The 22317-nt window shown below is 41.8% G+C and overlaps 2 protein-coding genes and 1 long non-coding RNA gene across 3 annotated transcripts; 1 reads left to right on the forward strand and 2 right to left on the reverse strand.

Moving 5' to 3' along the window:
- Nucleotides 1-4318: 4318 nt before the first annotated feature.
- igf2b (insulin-like growth factor 2b) lies at nt 4319-12386 on the reverse strand. The gene is made up of 4 exons (XM_035664612.1): nt 12192-12386; nt 11111-11261; nt 9358-9539; nt 4319-7934 (listed from the first exon to the last, which is right to left on the reverse strand). The coding sequence occupies exons 1-4, from the start codon at nt 12264-12266 to the stop codon at nt 7695-7697; spliced, it is 648 nt and encodes a 215-aa protein (XP_035520505.1). The 5' UTR covers nt 12267-12386; the 3' UTR covers nt 4319-7694.
- LOC118330164 lies at nt 11597-17893 on the forward strand. The gene is made up of 3 exons (XR_004796825.1): nt 11597-11900; nt 13146-13238; nt 14152-17893. It is a non-coding gene; the product is annotated as an uncharacterized LOC118330164 (long non-coding RNA).
- Nucleotides 14370-20377, reverse strand: th (tyrosine hydroxylase). The gene is made up of 13 exons (XM_035664611.1): nt 20199-20377; nt 19530-19733; nt 18204-18378; nt 18003-18091; nt 17808-17875; nt 17661-17711; nt 17076-17221; nt 16831-16966; nt 16118-16187; nt 15974-16030; nt 15407-15502; nt 15160-15293; nt 14370-14529 (listed from the first exon to the last, which is right to left on the reverse strand). The coding sequence occupies exons 1-13, from the start codon at nt 20280-20282 to the stop codon at nt 14370-14372; spliced, it is 1470 nt and encodes a 489-aa protein (XP_035520504.1). The 5' UTR covers nt 20283-20377.
- Nucleotides 20378-22317: the final 1940 nt, after the last annotated feature.

Genomic DNA, 22317 nt, shown 5'->3' on the forward strand with positions numbered 1-22317 from the left:
ATGGAAAAACATGCAGAACAGAAGTTAGCGGAGGTGGTTTTCTCCCATGTGGCTGTTTTGTTTTCTTTTAAATCAATCAAGTATTACTTTTTTTATCATTTCAGATACAGCAGCAAAAAATAAAAAGATCTTGTGAATAGAATTTTGCCAGCCGAGTTTACTGTCGTCTTTCTAGAGATTTCAGTTTAGCTGATTGCCCTTCCAGTGCTGCTTGTCTTGTTTATTTCTACCTGAACAGCAATAATATTGCCAGCCTCTCCAACAGAGAGTCATCCAACAGAGTTATTTGAAGTGACGGATAGGTATGGATCATGGCCTGCCTTGTAATTAAGAGAGATTGCTATTTTCCCCTCAGAATGGGCTCTCCTATCCTGATCTGTAATTATATGTTGTTCAAACATAGAGGGGAGTGTCCCTGGGTATTGTGCAGCCTGCTTTACCACCACAACAAGTGCCAGCATCACTGATTGTCTGTGTTTGGTTCTAAAGTTTCAATTCTTTTTAGTTTTTTACCGACAATACAATGTGTGTATCCAGCAAATATCTGCCATGGTTCTGAACCCTTCACTGTCTTGCCTCTAATGTGTCATGGCAGTAAGGCAGTGTGTGTATGTGTGGTGTATGTGCGGTGTGTGTAGTGCCAGGTAGAGCCCCAGTGACCTCCACATAGTGACACTGACGTGCAACAATGATGAATGCCCTGATAGAGTGAAGTAAGGACACACCTGGATAATGTTAAAGTTAAAAACTCAGAAACCTTAAACGTTACAAGATGCTGACCTGCTTGTTTAATTAAGTGCAGCATTCTGCTTTTAAACATTTACTGCCACCCACTCTTCCTGCAACACCTTCAATTAAATGTAGCCTTTAACAAATCCATGAATATTTCAGGAATGTCAAATGTGATGAAGGTCACCTCTGCTGGAAATGTATATGTAGTGTGGGTGGATGTCTTAATTCTAATTTTAGAAGAAAATGTGGATGGTTTTAAATCTTAAAACTGAGTGGCCACAGAGAGTAACATTTGACCCCTGTGAGTAAGTATAGCCCAGGCGGTCTCGGCACCACACACAGAGTATATGTCAGTGTAAAGCTGTGACCCCCTTGTTTTCCAGTAAGAGGAAATTGTCATGCAATGACCCAGTGACCACACTGAAAACCACTTCCCCCTTTGTTATGATTTTGAATGGCTTAACCACCTCATTTCCCTTGTTCTGGCCCTCCAGAATACAGTCTACCCCACACGTCTTGTCACATCCACATTGCTGTGCTGTTTCTTCCATCTCTAACCTTTCAATGGTGTGTTGACAAAGACACCAAAAGCCTCAAAATTGCAAAACTTTACAAATGAAATATCCAAAGCGCTCCACGTTTAGTGTGAGAGTGGACTGTAGGGATCCTTCTCATGCTTTTGTAGGAGACGATCAGACATAGACCAAAGACAAACACTGACTTTGTGCAGTTGTTGTGCCCAAGTGGTTTATTTTCTCTCATCCTCACACCCCTGTATTTTACACATTATAAATAGAAATAAATAAATGTAAATAGAATTCAAGCATTATGATCGTGACAGCCATGTAGACAACATAAATAAACATAGATTTGATCAAAAAGAAAAATCAATTCCCCCAACCCTCTTGTCTTCTCCTAACACAGTTTTACTTTGCACAAAATCCACTAAAACTTCCACTTCATTGTTAATATGGCAGAACCTACGGTTACATAATTAGGAAAGCCTCCTCACAGCTCCTGGTTGATTAGGAATCAACAATTAGATAGTTTTGTGGGGCACTGAAGAAACACAATCCCCTCTTTATACTCCGGCTCTGCTGTAACCACCTCAGAGCCCATGCAAGGATGTCGATTGAATTATATTTTACATTATGAAATTAAGCTCTTTGGGAGAAATTAGCTAAATGGTTATGTTTCCGTGTAATTAATGAGAGAGAGAGCGGCGGATGCTCAAGCCCATAAACCCCACACACCGGAGTTTTGACTATTCCAGGGGGCCAGTACAGTTTGTCCTGGCCATAGAGGTTCTGTGGTATGACCCCCTTTCCATCTGATTCTCCCTCTCTCTGTCTCTTTCTCTCAATCTCATTCCCCTCTCTCCATCCCTCTTTTCAGTCCACAGCAATTAGAGAGGCAAAGTGGGAAAAGAGGAATGTGTGAGCACGCTTTGTGAGGATTGGGAGAAAGAGAGAGGGAGTTCAAGAGAGAAAGTGAGAGATAAAGAGAGAGGGAGAGATGAGAGAGACAGAGAGGAGGGGAGGAGAAGAAAGGAGAGGAGAAGGCCTGTCTTAATTGGCCTGTGTGGCCACGCTGGGCTGTGATGGTCTGGGCTTGCCAAACCCTGTGCCTCAATAGTTGGCCTGGCCTTACATGCATCCCGTGCATCCGGCCAACCACAACTAACTCTAGTGTGCTCTTTGGCAGTTTCCAATGTCAGGCCTGGGAGAGTTGTGCCACCCACATCTACACTCCGCTCCATAGTTCAGGAGGCCTCTCTGATGGGGATGGATGCGTGGGTTTATGTTTTTTTTGGCTCCACCAGTTTAGGTTTAGGTGGCATTTCTGTGCTCTTTCTATTGTTTACTTATTTAGGACAATGTTATAGTGATTTTATGCATGGGTTCCAGAACAAGTTAAAAATGCACCTACCCAAATTACATACATACCTTGGACACAAGAAAAATACTTTTCAACCGTCAACATTGTTAAGTTCTCTTAAGGTTTCTGCATAACTAAGTCATTAATACACTATAATCTAAATAAGAACTGAAAATGCACTTCTTTTTCAGCCCCGCCACTGCAGTATCAGCTTGAATGATCTTGACAGGATCTAACCAGCATAACCATCACACTCAACAATCGGAAAAACAAGTATGTGTCTTGGTGCACTGTGGCCCGGTTTTGGCTTGTTTTGGTTGACTTATGTTTTGCCCTGTCAGGCACAGCGGTGACGTGATGAGCCCTGAGGACCAGAGAGTCCCTGATCTCATTACCAAGCTCTAGAGAGTCATACTATGTATAAACACCTGCAGGGAACAGGCTCAATCCCACAGAGGCTGCTGGAGAACACACACACACACACACATACACAGACACCTGTCAGTGGGTTTTAAACAAGTTAGTGAGATTAAAGTGTTTTATTGGGAGTGACACTTTAAAAACACTGCACTAATAATGCATTTATAAATAAAGGGATTGAGTAAGAATTCACTTGCTCAAAGAGGTGAAAACATGTGACAATTTTCATGTGTTTGCAGGCAAATTCAGTACGTGCATGACTGTGAACTTGTGCAGCCTCGAGCATCCTTCAGAAATGAATCATTTTTGACAGCATGCCACTTTCAGCTGAGGGTTTTTTTCCCTCTTTTTGCAAGGGGGATTGACTCTACAGAGTAGGGCAATAAGGTTTCATAAGACAGGCAAAGGTAATTTAATTGAGCGAATTATGACCATAAAACACAGAACAGAAGCTCCTTTACAACGATCCAGTTCACTTTCCCAGAAGCAATTCATGTACAGCTCATCACTGTAAGGCGGAACTTTGCATCAAAGCCAAAGAAAAAGAGATTTCTGCTTCTCCTGCTTGTAAAGCTCAATCTCTTTGATGCCAAACTAAAACAGAACTGAGAGCAACAGTAAACTCTGCTGCACCAAGATAACCCCAGTGCTCAAAACTGTTCCATTCTGGGAACAAAGATACTGAACAGTAAATCTGCCCGGTAACAGACATCCCATGGGTATGTGCATGCATGTCAACAATGAAAGGTCGTGCCATTTTCAGAATATGCGTGTGATAATTTGAGACATGTTGGTTACTAAACTTAGCCACTGAAGTGGAGCTTGCTCCAGTAGTTAGCAAGCCGCTGGAGGATGGAGGGATGGATATACGGATGGGTGTGTCAGTGGCAGTGAGAACAGGTCAGGTTTAGTGTGGCATGCAGCAGAGGAAGGATTGAGGAGTTGTGGCCAGCCCGCTCGTCACTGTGTGAGTGCTGATTTCCACTTTGGCACACTGTGCCCTATCGCAGAGCAGGAGACAGACAGACAGAGACAGACGTGGACTCAGGCAGAGATAGAGCGAAGGGAGAGAAATGAGAGGGGAAAAGGGAGAGGGCGAGTGAGAACAGAGAGGGTGCTCAAGGCCCTAGGATCGGATGTAATAAATCATTTACAGGGTAGATAAGGTTTAATTGATATAAAAAAGATCTCAAAAATGGCCCGCAAGCGCAAAACACACTTAAAAGCGTAAACACACAGGACAGGCAAACACACTGAACAAAGCAGTACATCTTTTAGACACTGTATGTTTGATAAAATGTTTTTTTATTGATATTAAAAATGAAAGTACATGAATTGTGCATTTCGGACGTTCTAGCGTGCAGAGGTTAAATCAATAAAATACACACAGGCTGAGTGAGCTACTGACACAGAAAAAGTTGCCATTGCTCGGCAAGATATCTCTTCATATTCAGCGAAAAGAAGTGGTTGTCTTTCACGCCATTCATAAGAACACTAGAGTAGCCTGTTTGAACATTACAATAGTGAATGAATGCAGTCCTAGCAGGAAAATATAGAATAAAATAGAAAATATAATAATAATATTATTATTAACAATAATAATATAATAATAATAATTGCACTGCCTGCTTTGTTGCACAACTGAAGTAGAATATAATTAGAGACAGGACGCAGCCTTGACAATTGAGATCTCTCTGACAGAAAGAAGATATAAAGTATTGGCTTGACTCTTCACCACAGCAGGGCGAGTATCCATAAAGTCTCCATTTCATGGGTGACGCATGACATAATAGAGAAGGAAACTATAATGTGGCACAGAATTACCTTGTTTCTGACATGGGCTTCAGTGGTTTGTCACAGAGAGCTGTGTCATTGTGGCCAGGTATGGGTAACAACCTCAGCTGCCCTTCCACAACAAGATTATCACTTACACTCAGCAACTACTCTACTTCTCCCTCGGAGAGCATAGATTGTTTTTTTCCTGAGTGCTTCAGAAATGGTTCAGCGTGATAGCCCTTCATCAAATGCATAATGGATGGATGATTGGAAGATTGCTGAGGGGTGAATGGCAGCCTAACAGCCCTGCCTGAACCCGCACCCCACCATGCAAAGGTACAGGTACATACTGTCGATGCCTAAGATCACAGGGCAATGTCTTTTACAAACAAAGAAGAAAGAACAGACATACAGGCAGATAGACAGACAGACAGACAGACAGACAGACAGACAGATAGATAGAAAGAAAGAAAGACACAACAGTGAGGTGATACGATGATATGCTCTCTCCTTTACAGACAATGACCTTTAGGTGACCTTTGATGGTTACTAGCATCATAGCAACATCATTACCTTCAATTAAGGCATCAACACAGTGACTCGTGTAAGTCACGTGTAAGCTAAACCCTAAATCTACAACTGACCGGACATTTGTGGCCTCATGACCCAAACCAACACGCGACAACATCAGTGGCACTGGCACATAGGCAAGATGCTCCTTAGAAGACCATAGGACACCATGCACAATTACAAAGACATGATTTAATGAAGGACTGATCATTCCCCCGCCATCAATACTAAAGTGGCTTCAAAACATAGTGGGTTTGAGTACAATCAATGTTGAACAGTTATTTTTCCAATAATAGAATCACTCATTGATGCTTTCTTTTTCACAGATAACCCTGACAGGCTTCTGGAAATCCATGCAGACCAACGTATTCAGAATATGTGCCTATTTCTGTGACATAACATGCCTAAGCAATCCAGGCTATGCTGCTGTTAAAATATTAATTTAAAGTAACTATGGCAAACGAAAAAAGGAAAAAAAGACATTATTTTTGGTACAAAGCATCTACAAAAAAGCCTTACAACTCCAATTGGAAAACAGAGATCATACAAAATAAAACCGTCAGTTGAGCATCAGTGCTACGTATATTATTTGGACCAATTTTTCAAATATATTTTATAACAAAATAAATAATGCCTTTATACAGTGCCCTTATTTGTATTTCAACAAACAAACAAAAAAGCTTGGCGGCTCATTACGCAAGATACAGCTCAGACTAAAGGAAAATAACACAACGTCCCTGGAAACTAATTATATATCTATATTTATATATATATATAGATGTATATATATATATTCAAGTATTTGTTTTCAGGCAAAAGCATGTGAATACTACTGATATACAATAAAAATAAAATGTTAGTTGACATTATTGCTGTTTTTTTCCCTTTGAATTGAAATTTTGTGCCTTTCTTTAGAACTGTAAAATAACATCATAACAATAACCATGGAAACAAAAAAAGCCTAACTTGGAAAAACAGGAATGTCACGGTACCAGAGAAACTGACGGGGTTTTCCTTTTTTTCATTGAAACATTGATATGAAAAGAAAACAGAGAAAAAGACAAAATAAAATATAATCATCATTATCCCACTTGCTCTTTGTCCATGCCATGTTACTTCCTGTCAGAGCAGTCTGCAAAGCCATGGCAAACAGGAAGTACTGTCCCAGAACTGTAGTACTGTCCAATCCAGGCGGTCCACGGTGTCCCATAAGTGTCCCCACACTGCTCCCTGTGTCTGGCAGCCTCAGAGGGACAGGAGGAACAGGGACTGGGTCTCAGGTCCCCCTTGCCGCTTACGCCGGCAAGCTAGTGATGAGCAGCCGCTAGCACTCGCTGTGAGCCTAGATGCCAACACAGCCCATATCTTTTCTCAGTGACACTTCCCCCTTGACATTGCCACTGCCAGGAGCTCCCCCTTTATTTTCCTTTTTTTTAAAGTCACACTTTCCTTAAAACGGAAAGTTTTAATATTCATTCAAAGAAAAAAAACGTGCTTTTCAACCTCTTCTTTGAGTCAATTCCCAAAGCTAGCACCATGACATTTTTTTAAGCTACACGTTCATTGTTCATAAAAAAATAGTGCCATTTTTTTCTTTACTTTGACGTAATCCGTGGCAATGTGCAATTTTGCAGACTCTTTTCTGCTTTTTGTTTGTGATCAAAAGGTGCTGGAACAGGAATCTAATTTTACAAAATAATTCCTTACAGTGTGGAAGTCCCTTTATAGGTAGAGGTGCAAACTAATAAGAAAAAGAACTAACAGAGATTTTCTTTTTGCCTCAGGAAAAATGATGTGGAATGGATTCTTTCATGCAAGCTGCTCTTCACTTTCAGTTGTCTTCCACAAGGACAAAAAAAACATTCCGCTGGGTGTCCTCTTGACACTTGCAAACCACAGATCTCTTTCATCTTCTTTTCTCCTTTCCCGTTTCTCTTTTGCTTAAGGATCCACCTGAATTGCATTCAGCCGAATTGTTAACTTTTTGTTCATCGTTTGTGTTTGTGCCTTTTGTGTCAGTGACTGAATGAGAGAGGGAGCGAAAGAGCTCAGACAGGAAGAATGTGAAGGCATGTTTGTGTGCCGGATAAAGGGCTGGGTGGGTGAGGTTGAGGGGGGTGGGGTAGGGGGGGCATTAGAAAAGGGCCAGGGGGTCAAGAAGTAGTGGATGAGAGCAGGGGGAGGGATTGGTGGGCTCGGACAGGGCAGGGGAGGTCAAAGAGGACTGCCACAGAAATGACGTCAGAGACAAAGCTATAATCCCCTAGTCTTTTTTTCTCCCTCCAAACTCTTGTCTGTGCAAAGGGCTGGCAGCGGGCTCATTTGTGGTTGACATAGTTGTCCGTGGCGAGCAAGACGGGAGGCAGTTTGCTGGGCAGGCTGATCAGGGGCCTGTGGAAGATTGCCTGCTCCTGGGCTTTGATCTTCTCCGCCTGCCTCCGATACTTTTTGGCCCTCAGGATGGCGGGGACACCCCTCCGGAGCCGCTGGGCCGCCTTCCTCTGCCACACCTCGTATTTGGAATACTTCACAGTCACATGCTGCTTCCTTGGGACTTCCTATTGTGGCGTGCAGGCGAAAAATAGAGGAAAAAAGGAAAAGAGTCAGTTCATTAGAAGTGATAAGCCTCTGTGCAAGTGCTTATTACAATGGAGGAAAGCCTTGTTTATTTTGTGAAAACATTCAGTCATTGTTGGGCCAGTCAAATGGAAATCAAATGTAATTCTTATAGCAAAGAGCGTCATAACAGACTCGCCTTGCCTCCAACTTGCCCTTGTTTTGGTTTCCTTGACTGAGAGAAGCTGTCAACAAATACTCAGTTCAGCCTCTTTAACATACTGTCAAAGGGAAGGGCGGTCACTCGCCTCATATACATATGAGGGGCACGTCGTCGTTCACCCAACGACCTGCTGAACTGACTAACCTCCACAGAACGAATAAAACAACGCATAAAGACATTGTTATTTCAAAACCTCCATGCTTACACAGCAAACTATTCCAAACAGCGTTAGCGAGATTGAGACAAAGTGAGAGTGGTAACAGCGAGGCTAGAATTTATGTGTGAGTAGCCAGTGCTCCATCTGAATGGCTTGTTTTGGTCCTGCCACTTGAGGAGTGCTTACCCCCCTTCTTTCACTCCAGGCCTGCTCAATAGCCTAAGAACAGAACAGCTGGCCCAGCCAGAGCAGGCTGTACCCATCAACTCTCCCTGCCCAGACAAACTAGGGACATGTCCCAACTAATTCCCTTGCAGCCTTTCTTATTTTGTATTTCAGACAAAAGGTACATTATTTTTCTCCACACATTTGCACTATGTATTCAATTCTTTTGTTTACATCACTTGCAAATCTCATGCCACTGACACTGATTCTCTAACAAGTCAAACCAGAAACATTATTAACATGTTTCCAGTCTTGTCTAAAGGAAGGTTGAAGGGATTTTAAGAGGTCTGGAAAGCAGCCACAGCTCAGTCTTGTGACCGCAGTGAAAAGACCTGAAACGCTTTGACGGTTCCCTGCATGTTTGTGACATATTTCAGAGAAGCTCTACTGGCCAGGTCAGGTGTTTTTGACCACATGGATCAAAATGCATGCCAGTTTCGGAGAGCTTGCTGTTCCGTGACTAATAATCACACACTCAGAACACGCTGTTTTGTTACGGACCAGCAGTCTCCACCATCTCACAGACTTTCTCTCTCTCTCACACACACACGCACGCACACAGTCTCAGTCTGTGAGTATATTATGTGCTGTGACTGTCTTGATATGTTCCACGACGGTCAGCACTTTGCATGGAAGGTAACTGCTTACCAATGACCATTTCACAAGATAAACCTGTCTTTGCGTGGGTTTCTGTATTCAGTGTCAGGGACATAGGGGTAAGGCTCATAGGTGAATGGAGGCACAGGAGATGGGAGGACAGATAGAGCATTAGCACCATTTCCCATACTGGTGTGTTGTTGTTGTTGCTGGTGAGACGTACCTGTTTTAGTGCGGGCATCACGGGTATGACCTGTAGAGAGGTGGCCGACACGTCCCTTTCGGATTTGGCGGGTTTGGCACAGTACTGCTCCAGCAAGTTGAGGTCACAGCTACGGAAACAACACTCCTCTACGATCCCACGGTTCTGGGTCCGTCTGTTGTTTCCCCTGCCAGTTGGCCTACCTGAGGAAAAACACAACAAGCGATGAAGAAAGGCCGTGAGGACGTTGAGGTTAAGGTCTGAGAACACAACACTGGCATCAGTAATTAATCTAGGTTGTTTTTGCAGGATTACTTCAGCAATCATAGCAGTCCACTGAGCAAAGAGGATAAAAGGAAATCTATGACCAACCGCAACAAATCTTTTTGTTTGTAGAGGATAATCTGATTAGGGTTATCTGGAAGTCTTTTAATGAGTGAATACACAAGTAAACACCCTGTGCTGTAGACACCAAAAGAGAGTGATGGAGACAGATAGCTAAGCTCTCAGGCAGACCTTTGAGTGAGCAAATACATAAAATGGAAACTCTTCTGTGACCTTGTCCTTTGTCATGTCAGCAGAGATAAAGAGGATGGGGATGGAGAGGAGGGGCAGAGAGGTAGAGAAAACAGAAGAAAGGGGATCAGTGCAGAGAGAGAGAGAGAGAGGGTGTGTGAGGGTCAAAACAGAGGGAAAGAAAGCAAAACACAAAAGGGAGAGAGTTAAGACATTAAGAGAGAAAGGTATAGAAGAACAAGGTGAAGGAGTGGAGGTTTGCCATGTTGCACGGGGGGAGGGGGGACACTATCTGCGACCAATACAGGCTTTGTTTGAAGTCCTGCGCTCAACAGAGAAATCTCATGAGAGGGGAGGCATGATTTGATTGCAGGAAGATGAAACATGTGAGAGAAAGAGAGCGTGATCCAGGAGGGAGGAGAAGGTGAGAAGGAGGGAGCACATCTATGTTGGCCTAATTTGGATAATGATCTTTCTGATTGGAAAGAAGCTTCAGTGGCAAGCAGCACACAAAGAAACTGTCAAAAGTGTAAAGCAGTGGGTGGGACGTAGCTAATATAGGTTTCTGCTGCAGAGACTTGATATCTGAGACCGTGCAAACAGAAGCTTATCCATTTGAGAATTAACAGCCACCACAATGCAGTCGCATAATGCTTTACAGCTATTCATCATCACGACAATGGAGGCAATGATCAGAATTGGTGGTAATGATCCTCTTAACCTGACATCAAAAACACCCCACTCCCTCCCCTCTCCCTCCCCACCCCTTTCCCTCGGACTCATCAGTGTGGCCGCCTGGCCTGGGAACACTGGTGCTGAGGTGACTGGTATGCCTCTTGGGGTGCTATTACTTTACTGGTAAACAAGCGGCCCATTGTGTCGCGCTGAGTCGTGTGTGCCTTCACAGCTCGCCGGCCCTTTCATATGCAATGAGAGGTAACTTATGGGCTGTAGGCAGAATGCGCACACTCAGCAGAGCAGCCTGCACCAGGTCTTGAGACACACAGCTGGCTATAACCCCCCCCCCACCCCCCCCTCCTTTCTCTCTCTCTCTCTCTCTTTCTGTCTCTCAGTCAGCCTGTGTGTGTGTGTGTTTGGTAAGAAAAATACCAAACACGCATACCGCACAGCCACAGACAGAGCGATAGTCTCAGCTATCCAAACAGATGTGTGCGAATGAATAACACAGAGACTCAACAGAGGGGACATAAAACGCGAAACAGCCCATTGTGAAAACTTGTAATGGTTCGAAACCTACTGAAATAGAAGCCTCTGTCTTCACAGACAAACTGCAGCGCATCCACCAGCTCTCCCCCACACAGCGTCTCTGCAGAGGCTATTTCCACAACGTAGAGCGCCAGGGCCAGTGCAAACAGCAGCGCACGACTGGACGAAGTCATCCTCTTGACCTGCAGACAAACACACACACACACATATTTCCCGAATCAAGCATCTTGTCAACAAATGCAAACACACATTTCATTAGTTATAACATCAAAAAAAAAAAAAAAAAAAAAAAATCCCAGATGACAGCCAGATGTTGCCTTTCAAAGTGATATAAGAGGTCTCTTTACGCATTCCCGTTCGCTTGTACAAGATATACGACTTCCAGCGTTTAAGTGCTGTTTCTGTGTATTGATGTATTGACCTACTAACTCAGAAAAAGCCTTACGCCTCCACCCCCCGAACCACCAGCACCTCCACCCCCTCCCCCTGTTATCAGCCGCTGTCACTGGTTCGCACCTGAGAGAAGTGCTTATTCTGGAGGAAAAAACGGGAGATACAGTATCTCTTTGCCTTCACGCTCTTACACAACTCTCCAGAAGTTGCAAGACCGGCTGCTCGATAGTTAACTATCTGAAAAGCTAGACTCAGCATATATTTTCCCCTTGCTCACCCTGTGATGAGCTCACTGACCCTCAGACCTACCGCCCCCTATCTGCCGACAGTAAGACCAGCTGTTTGCTCCGAGTCCAGAGAACGGCGCACCATCCAGACGAGAGAAGAATAAGAAATACCCCTCAACTCTTGTTCTCCTATCCTATCAGGTAACCTGTTGCACGAATGCTTCAATGCTTCAGCCGCTCTCCGTGTCATGTGTGCATCCTGAACTTTCTCTGTTGCATGCAAATTAAAAGATGTCCCGGTTTGGTCATATTGCACAAAAAAACAACAAAAAACAAAAAACAAAAATGATGCGATCAATGCATCTGCTCAGCCCGAAGCGTTTTTCCTCAATTACAAAGCCGAGAAAACATCATTATAACCCCCGCCAGAGGTCTTTCAATACCCGCACAGCACAACCGGAGAGCATAAAACTATTTGTTCCCTCTGGTTACCTTCATTCTGCTGCTCTCCGTTCTCCGGCAGGTGTGGCAAAGTGTGTGGTGTCCGTGTCTTTGCTGGGTCTCCATGTCAGATGGCAGTAGTCAAAACGCTGGGGGTTATTTGGTTAGGAGGGATTGCAGGTGAGTTAGTTTCCCAGTTGGTGCGGCTATACAGATGATGTGTGAGAGGCTGTCCCAACGACCAGGCGACAGGCTAAAACTTCTCAGGGACAAGTATTATATACCAGAACACGCCCCTTACACCCACACCCCACCCCCTGGCTCCTCCTCCTCCTCCACGGCTGGTTAAAAAAAAAAAAAAATGGTCCAGAGATGGACATGGACTATGGAAAAGTGCTTAAAGGGAGAAAAAGCAAAAAGAGAAAAAGAGGGAGAGAGTGAGAGGCACAAAATATGGAACAATTCCATAGGCATTTTCCACGTTTACGCACTGTAACCTACAATCACAATGTTTACACACAGGACGCAGACTGAACAAGAATAGACGTAATTCCTCAGACTCCAAGAAAAATGTCAATGTCTCCGCCTTGCTGTAATTAAGATTCATTCAGAGTGGGAGCAGTGTGGCCAAGGACTTCGGGTTTTCCTCTGACTCAGGTGTTGATCTAGGGGTCAAATGTGTCTGACAGGGGAGTGAAGATTGGCAACTAAGGTTCTCCTACCTGAAGGGAGCAGAAACGGGGTTTGAAACAGAGGAGGAGGAGGAGGAAGAGGAGGATGCAGCATCAGAGACTGACTGCTGCAGAAATATAGTGCCCAAGCTTTTGGTCAATGTAAATGCTACCTCATATAATGAGTTTTTCTCTATAAAACTATATGAGGGTGCCCTTATATAAGTGTGGCTTCTGCAGAAGGTGAGGATGAAGACGTGTCTTCAGACTCAGACTGACACCTAGTGGTCCGGGGAGTGAACCTCCGTTTGTTTGTCTCGCATGCTTTCTGCAGGTTGGAGGGCCAAGGACCTGATTCACAACCTCTTACCTGACCACCAGGAGCTCTGTCCGGACAAACCCTCCGAGGTGGATTTGTGTGGTGAAGGTGAGCTTGTACCATTAATTCCAGTGTCTGTAACCTACTATTAATTTAATTGGTAGTCATGCAACATTATTTTTTCAACGCTAATGAATACAATATTTGATTTAAATGCCTGCATTTCTAAAAGCTGTTTTTCATCTACTTCTCCAGAAGTTTATTTAGTCATTCAAATGTTTATTAGCTTGTTTTCAACATCTAATAACGTTGCAAAATAGCCCATTGTGGTTGAAGGCAGGAGGAGAGCATTAGGATGATTAATTCCTTTAATAGGCTCAATAAGAGTCTGCTGTGATTTTAAGATCAGGCAGGTTCGCCCTGCTGGACTGCGCCCTCTTGTGGCAGACACATGTAAACGGAAAATCCTCACTATCTGGTCAGACGTGAGATGACCAGAATATCATTAAAAACATATATATAGTAACAGAACATAAACTTTTATAAGGGATAAAACATGATAGAAATTTTATTTATTTATTTATTTGCTATTCTTTATTATTTGACATTATTTCATTCTTGATCAACAGTACATTACATGGAAAGTATGTTTTATTATTCATTTTATTATGCATCAACATTGCAAGACAAAACTGCATAAAACCAAAAATAAAACCAAAAATCAGCAAATGTAGACGTAATGCTCAAATACTGAATTCACATATCTGGAAAATAAAGCCTTTAACACAGTAGAGATCTTTTTTTTTTTTAAATAAAATACATTTGATTTAAATATACATTCTAATATTTGTAATACCATTAGGTTTCTTTGATTTTAAAATAATTACACCATACCCATTTAGTTTTCTTTTAATACATTCATTATAACAGTTCCCTTTGATTTTGGTTCAGATTTTGACATGTTTCTCAAACAACACATTTTTTGATTCCCCCATCATTTCACAAATGGATCCATACCCAGAGAGGCGGTAAACATCTTTGGAAACTGCGTGTTGAGGTTTAAATTGGTTGCAACCTTGTCGGCCAACCAGCCAGCATCAAACAAGCAACAACTCATCGGAAACAGCATCATACTGGAGGTACAGCACAGAAAGATGAACACATTGGTCTTGTCACACGTCGCAGAGCGCAGCGGAGGGGAAGCAAACAACAGCAGGGTGGTCGCAGACTGGGGCATCATCATGACAAAACACTGAGGGCATCTGTCAGCATCTTAAGGTCATCCTTCACACCTTCCAGGCCTCCTTGGATCTTCAGCGGGTTGTCCAGCACCTCCACACTGCTGGTGTACGGATCAAACCTCACTGAGAAGGGACGTTTGATACCGGTCACGTAGGTTCTTGTCAAAGAAAAAAGGTCAGAAAAGAAAAAAGTAAGACCTAAAGAACTTAAAGACTAGGCAGTCTTTGAGCTCTTCATGAATGTGTGTGTCTAAGAAACATAAAACCAAATATTTCACTTCGCCAGAGGAAACTTCTCTTTGATTGACTAGAAAAAGTCCCCCTGGCTGTAGTTTGGTCTGTTAATAGAGACTTAATAGAGAATATCCTACTTATATCTGCACCACATAAGGAACAGAGATATTCATCACGAGATTTCCCTCTTACTACACTTTTACAAACGTTCCCATGCTGATATTTTGTGTGGCAGAGATGTCATGTGATGTATTCTACTAGAGACCAAATACTGTCAAAACACTCACTAAAGCTACTTGTTTTGCAGGGCAACATTTGATCTGTTTGCCAAATAAAACTCCAGCCTTTTTTGCCTTGGTAAGAAAGACTACATTAGTAACAGCTGTCTTCTGGCTGCTATGGCTGACCTACAAAAGTTTACGGCCTGAGGGGTTGGCTGGCTTTTTCTCTGACCTTATCCTTGCATAACCCCTCTCACTTTTAGTTTTTTTCTTCTTCTCTCTGTATGCTCTTGTGTATTTACATGTGTTTGTGGAAAACGTGTGGCTCAGTACCTGAATTTCTCCTTGGCATCTGAAAAACTCTCAGAAATGAAGTAGACAGGCTGGTACGTCTGATCCTGATACGGCTGCACTGCCGCGGCCTCTGGATCAAACTCTCTCGTCTCTGGTTCGTCGGACAGTGAGTGCTGGATTGAAGTTAAAAGAAATATAGATGGGGAATTAGCTGAAAGCTTAGTTGGTTGTGATTATTGCATTTTTATTCAGGGAAATTAAAACATTAAGCATGCTGGAAACGCACCACAAGCTCTCCATAAGAGGAAAGCAGTCCAGCACCGTAAGCCTTCACCTCCCCGTTCTGTTTGCATAAGCCATACTCGACGGTGAACCAGTATAACTGAAAACATAAAGAGAGTGGCTGAGAGAAAGAAGGATACTGGGGTAGACAATCAGTTCATTATTTATGTCATATTTTAGACAAGGGACTGTACAATGACCAGGAAGGGAGGTGGGGTTCATTTAATCTTCTTGAACTAAACTAAATGGTTCAATCGGGTCGGGTAGCGTGTCTCAATCGGTTTCAATCAGGCATTTATTTTACACTTTATTTTAATATCTAGTAGCTAGCAGAGTTTTGAAAAACAGTAGTTAACAGTCAGTAAAAAAAACACCCCATTTTTTTCTGTTTTTCATAATTTTGGCAATTGCTATTTTCATTCCAAATGTGCATATAATAATAAATCCAGAATATCAAAATAAATTGATTAAGAATGAACATATTACGCTTGAAATGGAGGTTGGGTAGACATAATAGTGGAACTATTCTCAACACCTCAGTCATGTTGTAAGTACTGTTGCTGTTACTCACTGTGGACAGTTTCTCAATATCTTGATCCGAAGCTCCAAGTGATGCCAGACCAAGGTTCTGCAGCAAGTAATCAATACATTGTCATCACAACATAATACTGCATGTAAAATAATAATGTGTAAGTCTAAGTCTCCCCATATTCACCTGTGAAAACTGGGCAAAAGTACGGTCGGCCAGCATGGGGACGTGGCCCAGCAGTTCATGGACACAGTCACTGAAAAAAAAAAGAAAGAAACATTCAGCTGGATCCAAATTGAGAAACCATGCACAGATAAATTTAACTAAATACAGACTTCACAAACTGCCAATTCAATCTGGTTGCATTACAAAACAATGGTTACAGAGTGAAAAACAATTCTGTGTGACACAAGACAAGTGAAGTTTGTTTGTGCTCGTAAAACTAACTTATATTTGTCCCAAAAATCCATACTTCTTTGTAGGCTAGTTTTTTGAGTGAACTTTTATATATAGCAATAAATTGTTTTTTTAGTTTGTTAGTATTTCTCACTTAAACTACATTTGCCAACACTAACTAGTTATTTTATTTGCTTCATATTTTTCCCTTTTTTCATATGTACAGGGTAGGTATTTATTTTATGCTGTCACTTTGTTGGTGTGTAATCTTTGGCAACATGTTTTTGTTAAAAACAACATTCCAATATAGTTTCACTGAGCTGAATTAAGAAAAGAGAAAAGGCTATTTTAAGGAACAACATCTGAGGGTGAAGGATGGGAGGCTTAAGGAGGTGCACTCAACATTATTGCTGAGACACTGACACGCAGATCTCGATGGCAATGGCTAAAATGTGTTGTAGGTCTTGATGTTAGGAGCAAAGAGGAGTCACAGTCATACTCACGGCTCTGGGGAGTGCATAGGGGAAGAGGCGTGTCGGATGTATTGGGTGCACTGGAACACCCGATATGCCAAACTGGCAAGGAAATCTCTGGCTGAGAGCAGACCTGCCACTGGACGCAGTATGAACCCTGTACGCTCTGTGTGTGTGTGTGTTCAGGAGGTGGGATAAAAGGAGACAGAGAGTTGATGGACAGTGTATTCACTAAACATTTGCTTCACTTTGGGTGTTTCTTATTCCATCTTTACCTTTGAGGAAGCGTGACACGTCCTCTAACTGGGGAATGTTGTCTGGACTGTACCCACAATGCCTTTCCAGGAGACGGAAGGCCTCGAGGTATTCACTGCAGGCATGGGTGACGTACAAGTCCCTCAGAGTTGAGTAGACTTCCCTCCTAATCATGGATGAAATTGCATAATAATTCAGATTAAATTTTTTTCCTGAACAAAATCTCTCATGTCCTTCTCAAGCAATTTTTTTTAAATTTTTTATTCTCCTGTTTAATCAGTTTTGTTTAAATTCAGCTTATGTTTTCCTGTCAAATCTCTCTGGTATATTTTCTGCACAGAAAAGTTCAAGCTGCCCTACCTATAATAGCGCCCTTCGTCTGTATCTAATTCACCAAAATAAAAGACAAATCATATTCAACTGTCTGAGACAGGAGATGAAATTGAGGCAGTGGGTGGTGAATGGACACAACGATGTTCTGATATGGAAACAGCAGGAAGGTCTGCATGTTTGAAAAACAAGTGATAATTTGTATTCAGTGTAAATTTTGATTTTATGCTTGGTGATCTACACATAACACATTAACTGCATATTACACCCCTTACCATGTGCCAATCTCCTCCTCTGTGTATTCCACTCTGGGAATCGAATCCCCGCTGAGGACAAACATATAAAGATGTATCAGGAATAATCAAGTATTAGGTTTTTTTATGGACGTCTGCGCTGTAATCAGGCAAAAGATTGTAGCTCACTGTCTGTATCTGAAGGCGATGTCTCCAATCATTTTCCTCCTCTGTCTGTAAGCAGGGTCTGTGAAGCCCTGTTCAAATCAAATATATTAAACACTGATCACATTTTCTGTGTCATGACATATTGGTCCAACAACATAACCAACCCAGTAAACAGAATTGTTTCTCAGCATACATGCTGGCAACGTTATTACTTACAGGATGGTCTTGATCCAAGTCTGGATCAAATTTTGTGACCAGATGATGACATCTGTCCAAATCTGCTATTCTTTTTGGGAACCAATGGACTAGCATGGAAAGAAAGGAAAGAAATAGTCAAATTCAGTTCAGTGCTGATTTTGTGATTAAAATATTAAATACATTTTTCTTTATTTGAGACAAGCAGGAAAAGGATGTTACATTTGACTTCTTTGGTGGTTTTAACATCCTCTGCAATCCTCTTGATGGAGCTGATAAGAGTACTGACATCTGAGAGGTGCACCTCACAGCGAACAAAGTACTCCAGGCCTTCCAGGTTCTCCTTGAGCTTTCGACATGGTCGCGTCTCCAAATGATGAATCTTAGCTTCAAATGTCTGAAATACAGTTAACACAGTGAAATACAGCTCCTGCGGTGGTACTGATTTACATTTCAAGTATTACAAAGGTGGGCTGCAATTGTGCACGTCAGTATTTGATACAGAGGCGTGTATTCTGGCCTATATTTGGCACAATTTGTATAATAGCAAGCTGAACACTTCACTAATACAAAAAGACCGTTTTAATATACACAACAGTTGTACTGAAATATCTTATTGAGCAGAGCGGAAGATTAAATTTTTCAATTTGGCTATGCGTCCTCATATAGTCACTGCCCCCTAAAAGAGGTTTCATTACATTTTGCTGTATCCAGTCAAAACAGACCTAATTGCCATCCATCTTAAATTTAATTGAGCTCTAGAAGTCATAATCTCTCATAGATGATCTGCTGTTGGTAAACTACAAAGCTTCTAATTGGTTGATAAATCATTTACTAAATCTTTAGGGTTGCCAGGTTGTGAAAAAATCCCTTCTCATGGAAAAAGTATGATCTGGACCGAAATTCATTTAACTTATTAACATTTACAACTGCAGACATAATGGCGGATTAGCAGGGGCGGATCTAGAGGGGTGGCATAAAAATGCCTGCCCACCCCAGCTGCCACCCTAGTTTGGTGTCAAAGGCTGTCAAATTTAAAACATAAATTTAGATTAATTTAAACGGAAATGAAATGATAATAATTTAATGATCTGTTATGGCCACATTTTGGAAAAAGACTTATATTTGGAAAAATGTCTGAAGATTTCTCCTTATAGATATTTCTAGTCTCTAGTTTATTTATTAATGTGCTGCAATAATATAATGTTTCTGAGATAAAATATCTTCATTTGGGGACTGTTCCAAGCAAATATTGATATATGTGATTGTTTGCGATTAAGTCTGCATTTCTGCCAACCCTAAAGTCTCCATGCCCCCTGCTTATCAGAGAGTGAGAAACCCAAAAGCATATTAATATATTCATATACATTTAAAACTGCATTGTTTCCAAAACAAAAATGGATATTTTACATCTTAGCAACACGACAATTACAACTGATCTATAATGCATCAGTAGATGCAGTAGATAAATAACACATTTCTTGCCCAATTCTGCTCTCAAACGCACAGACATAAATTATTACGACCGAACAAAAACTCTTGTGATACCTCGAAAACTTTGAGTGTCCGCGACAGTGCAGGTGTCTTGGAGCTTCTTAAAGTGAAGAAGATGTTCAGGAGCGCTTTCCCGTCGTCCTCCTCAAACACTATCTGTTCACTGGCCTCTGCAGCCTCTGCCGCTGCGGCGGCGGCTTCCCTCTCCTTGCGCGCGTCCTCGATCAAGCTTTGACGCCTGCCGATGAATCTTGGAGACTGTTTCAAAAGAGAAACCAAAGTTTGGCGTACTGCAGCTTTTTTTTTTAAATCTAAGCCACTGTCAGAGCAAATATACACAATAACAGGGTGGGGTAACAGCAGGGATTTTCTTATCTTGTCTACTTTGGTATTTGATGGGAGCGCTCTACATCTCCAAATTAGGACAACAGTGCAGTCAAGGTAAACCTAAGACTAAGTAGCTACCACAGCGCAAATATTTTGCAGATATAAGGGGTGTTTTGCTAAATTCTTCTTTTCTTTTTTTTCCTATATAAATATAATCTAGTGCGCGTCAGCCATCGCCTCTGCGTAATGGTGCGTATGCGTAATGGCTCTCTCCATGCAATACAGCCGTTATTAGCAGTCATATGAATATAATGTAGACATCAGACTATGAGCACAATTTCTCATCGTCGATTACAACTGAATGAAAAAAAATAAAATTGGCTGATGTAAACTTACCGTGATGGAGTCAGACCTCTCCAGCTCGGATGCTGCTCTGCGGATGCTCTTTGTGGAGGACGTGGAGCTGCTTGAAAGGGGCATATTTAGGCGTTGGAGTCTTCTGTATTGTCTTGGTTTGCGTGCCAAAGTGTGACTAAAGTGGCAGGGCAGTTGTGGCGCTCTCTAGACCTCTCCGGCTTTGCTGTGCGCCCAGAGCTTTTCTTTTTTTCCCCAGACAGGGTCCCTCTTTTTATGGGGTCATTTGTTTGCAGTTTCTGACGTCAAACAAGCTAATCCCGCTATAGTCAATCAATGCGCAGACACATCCAAACTTGGTGCCGTGTATATACAGTATATCTGACCTTTTGTAAAGTCTCCCCCCCACACACACACACATACACAGAGCTGAAAAAGTGAGCATTTTCCTAATGTTTGGCATATTTTCAGTGGTTATTAGTTAATAAGTTATTAGTAATGATTTGTATTTTTATTTATAATAGAATTTTAAGGGAACCTGCACAAGTTTTTGGTATTGTTTAGTATCTAAAACCGTATATATGTATATATAGTTATATATATAGTTTATATATATTTTAGGTTTTTTCATGTTTATATGATTAACAATTAACAACATATTTGAGGTGAAGTTGTGTGGCTACAACTACCAGCTGGATACACTTTATAATCAAAGCTTTGACAATAATCAAAGCTTTGACCTCAGGGCTTTACATAAAGGTTGGACCAGAGAAAAGTCAACTGTGGAAAATTAAGTCACTTTATCAGCTCAATCGAATCTCCACAGCTCTTCACAAATTAGATTTTATTGTGGTAGACACGCACACACACACATACACACACGCACACACACACACACACACACAAGGGGAAAGAGAGAACAACAGAAAACAACAGGTTATTTTCCTGTTTGGGCTATTCTGTCTGTTTCTTACTTGCAACAACCACATCAAGTCAATTTGTACCGCTTTTGGCTGAGGATTTTGGTGGTTAACATGATTGTGAAGTGATGTACGGTGCCCACAGGCGAGTTAAGGTAAAACGATTATCTGTGGACCTCTGGCCACATGCTGCCACAGCAGCAACCTTGCATGGGTGCAGGGAAGGCAAATGGGCCCCAATGTGACTCTTCCCCCAACCTGAACACACAGGCTGAAAATGCTAAAGAGCACTGATGTAGCCCTGGGCACAGACATTGGCGGTTCCGTCCTTTACTGGGGGATGACAGAGTGAGTATGAAGAAAGAAAGATAAAGCAAACAGACAATAACCACCTTTCCACCCTGTTTAAGCCTATTTTCTGCATGGAATCAAAGTAAATTGGAAATCTTTAGAAATTAAGCTGTGTGTTTTTTTTTTCTTTATCTTGACCTTTTTTAGAAAGTGAATGACATAAAACAGTGAGCAACAGGTAGAAGCTTGACATTTATTCAGAGATAAGAGCAATTATCATGGTTTGTTCCAGCCATGTCTTTCAAGCAATGTATTAAGAAATCTTACAAAATTAAGCATCTTTACTGATAGACACAAAAAAAACAACTGTATTCCAAACCACAAGAGACTTAATGATTGTACAGCAGCACAGGTTTATTGAAGTTCAACCAGATTTTGCCCGTCTGAGGAAGAGCAGCGGAGTTACAGGCTGAATCAGGGTCAAGATAAACTGATATCACTCCTTCTCCTCCCTCCAAATGTCTGCTTTCCTGTGTCAGCCCACTTTATCAAGACCATAGGCTATTACTGGTCATTTGAAATCACCCAGAGAGAACCCTTTACCGATCTTCCCTGCCCATCACTTTTATTGCTATCTTTGCAAAGAAATACAGTCATACAGTGTGTTGTATTTCCAACCCGAATGATAAAGACTGTGGTGGGAGAAGGATTCAGGTCTCTTACACTCCAACTTTGAGTAAAAGTACCAATACAATAGAAAAGAAATACCCCACTACAAGTAAAAGTATTACAATCAAATGTGCATAAGTATCATCAGCAAAATGTAACAGAAGTATTAAAAGTAAAAGTACCCTTTTTTTAAATCTATATTAAACCTCAAACAATTCATCAAATGAAAATAGTAGTAATAAAGAACTCATGGACATACATAACAATGTATTGAATTTCAG

The sequence above is a fragment of the Morone saxatilis genome, unplaced genomic scaffold (genome assembly GCF_004916995.1).
Source record: "Morone saxatilis isolate NCDOM2014 unplaced genomic scaffold, NCSU_SB_2.0 Contig2, whole genome shotgun sequence".
NCBI lineage: Eukaryota > Metazoa > Chordata > Actinopteri > Moronidae > Morone > Morone saxatilis.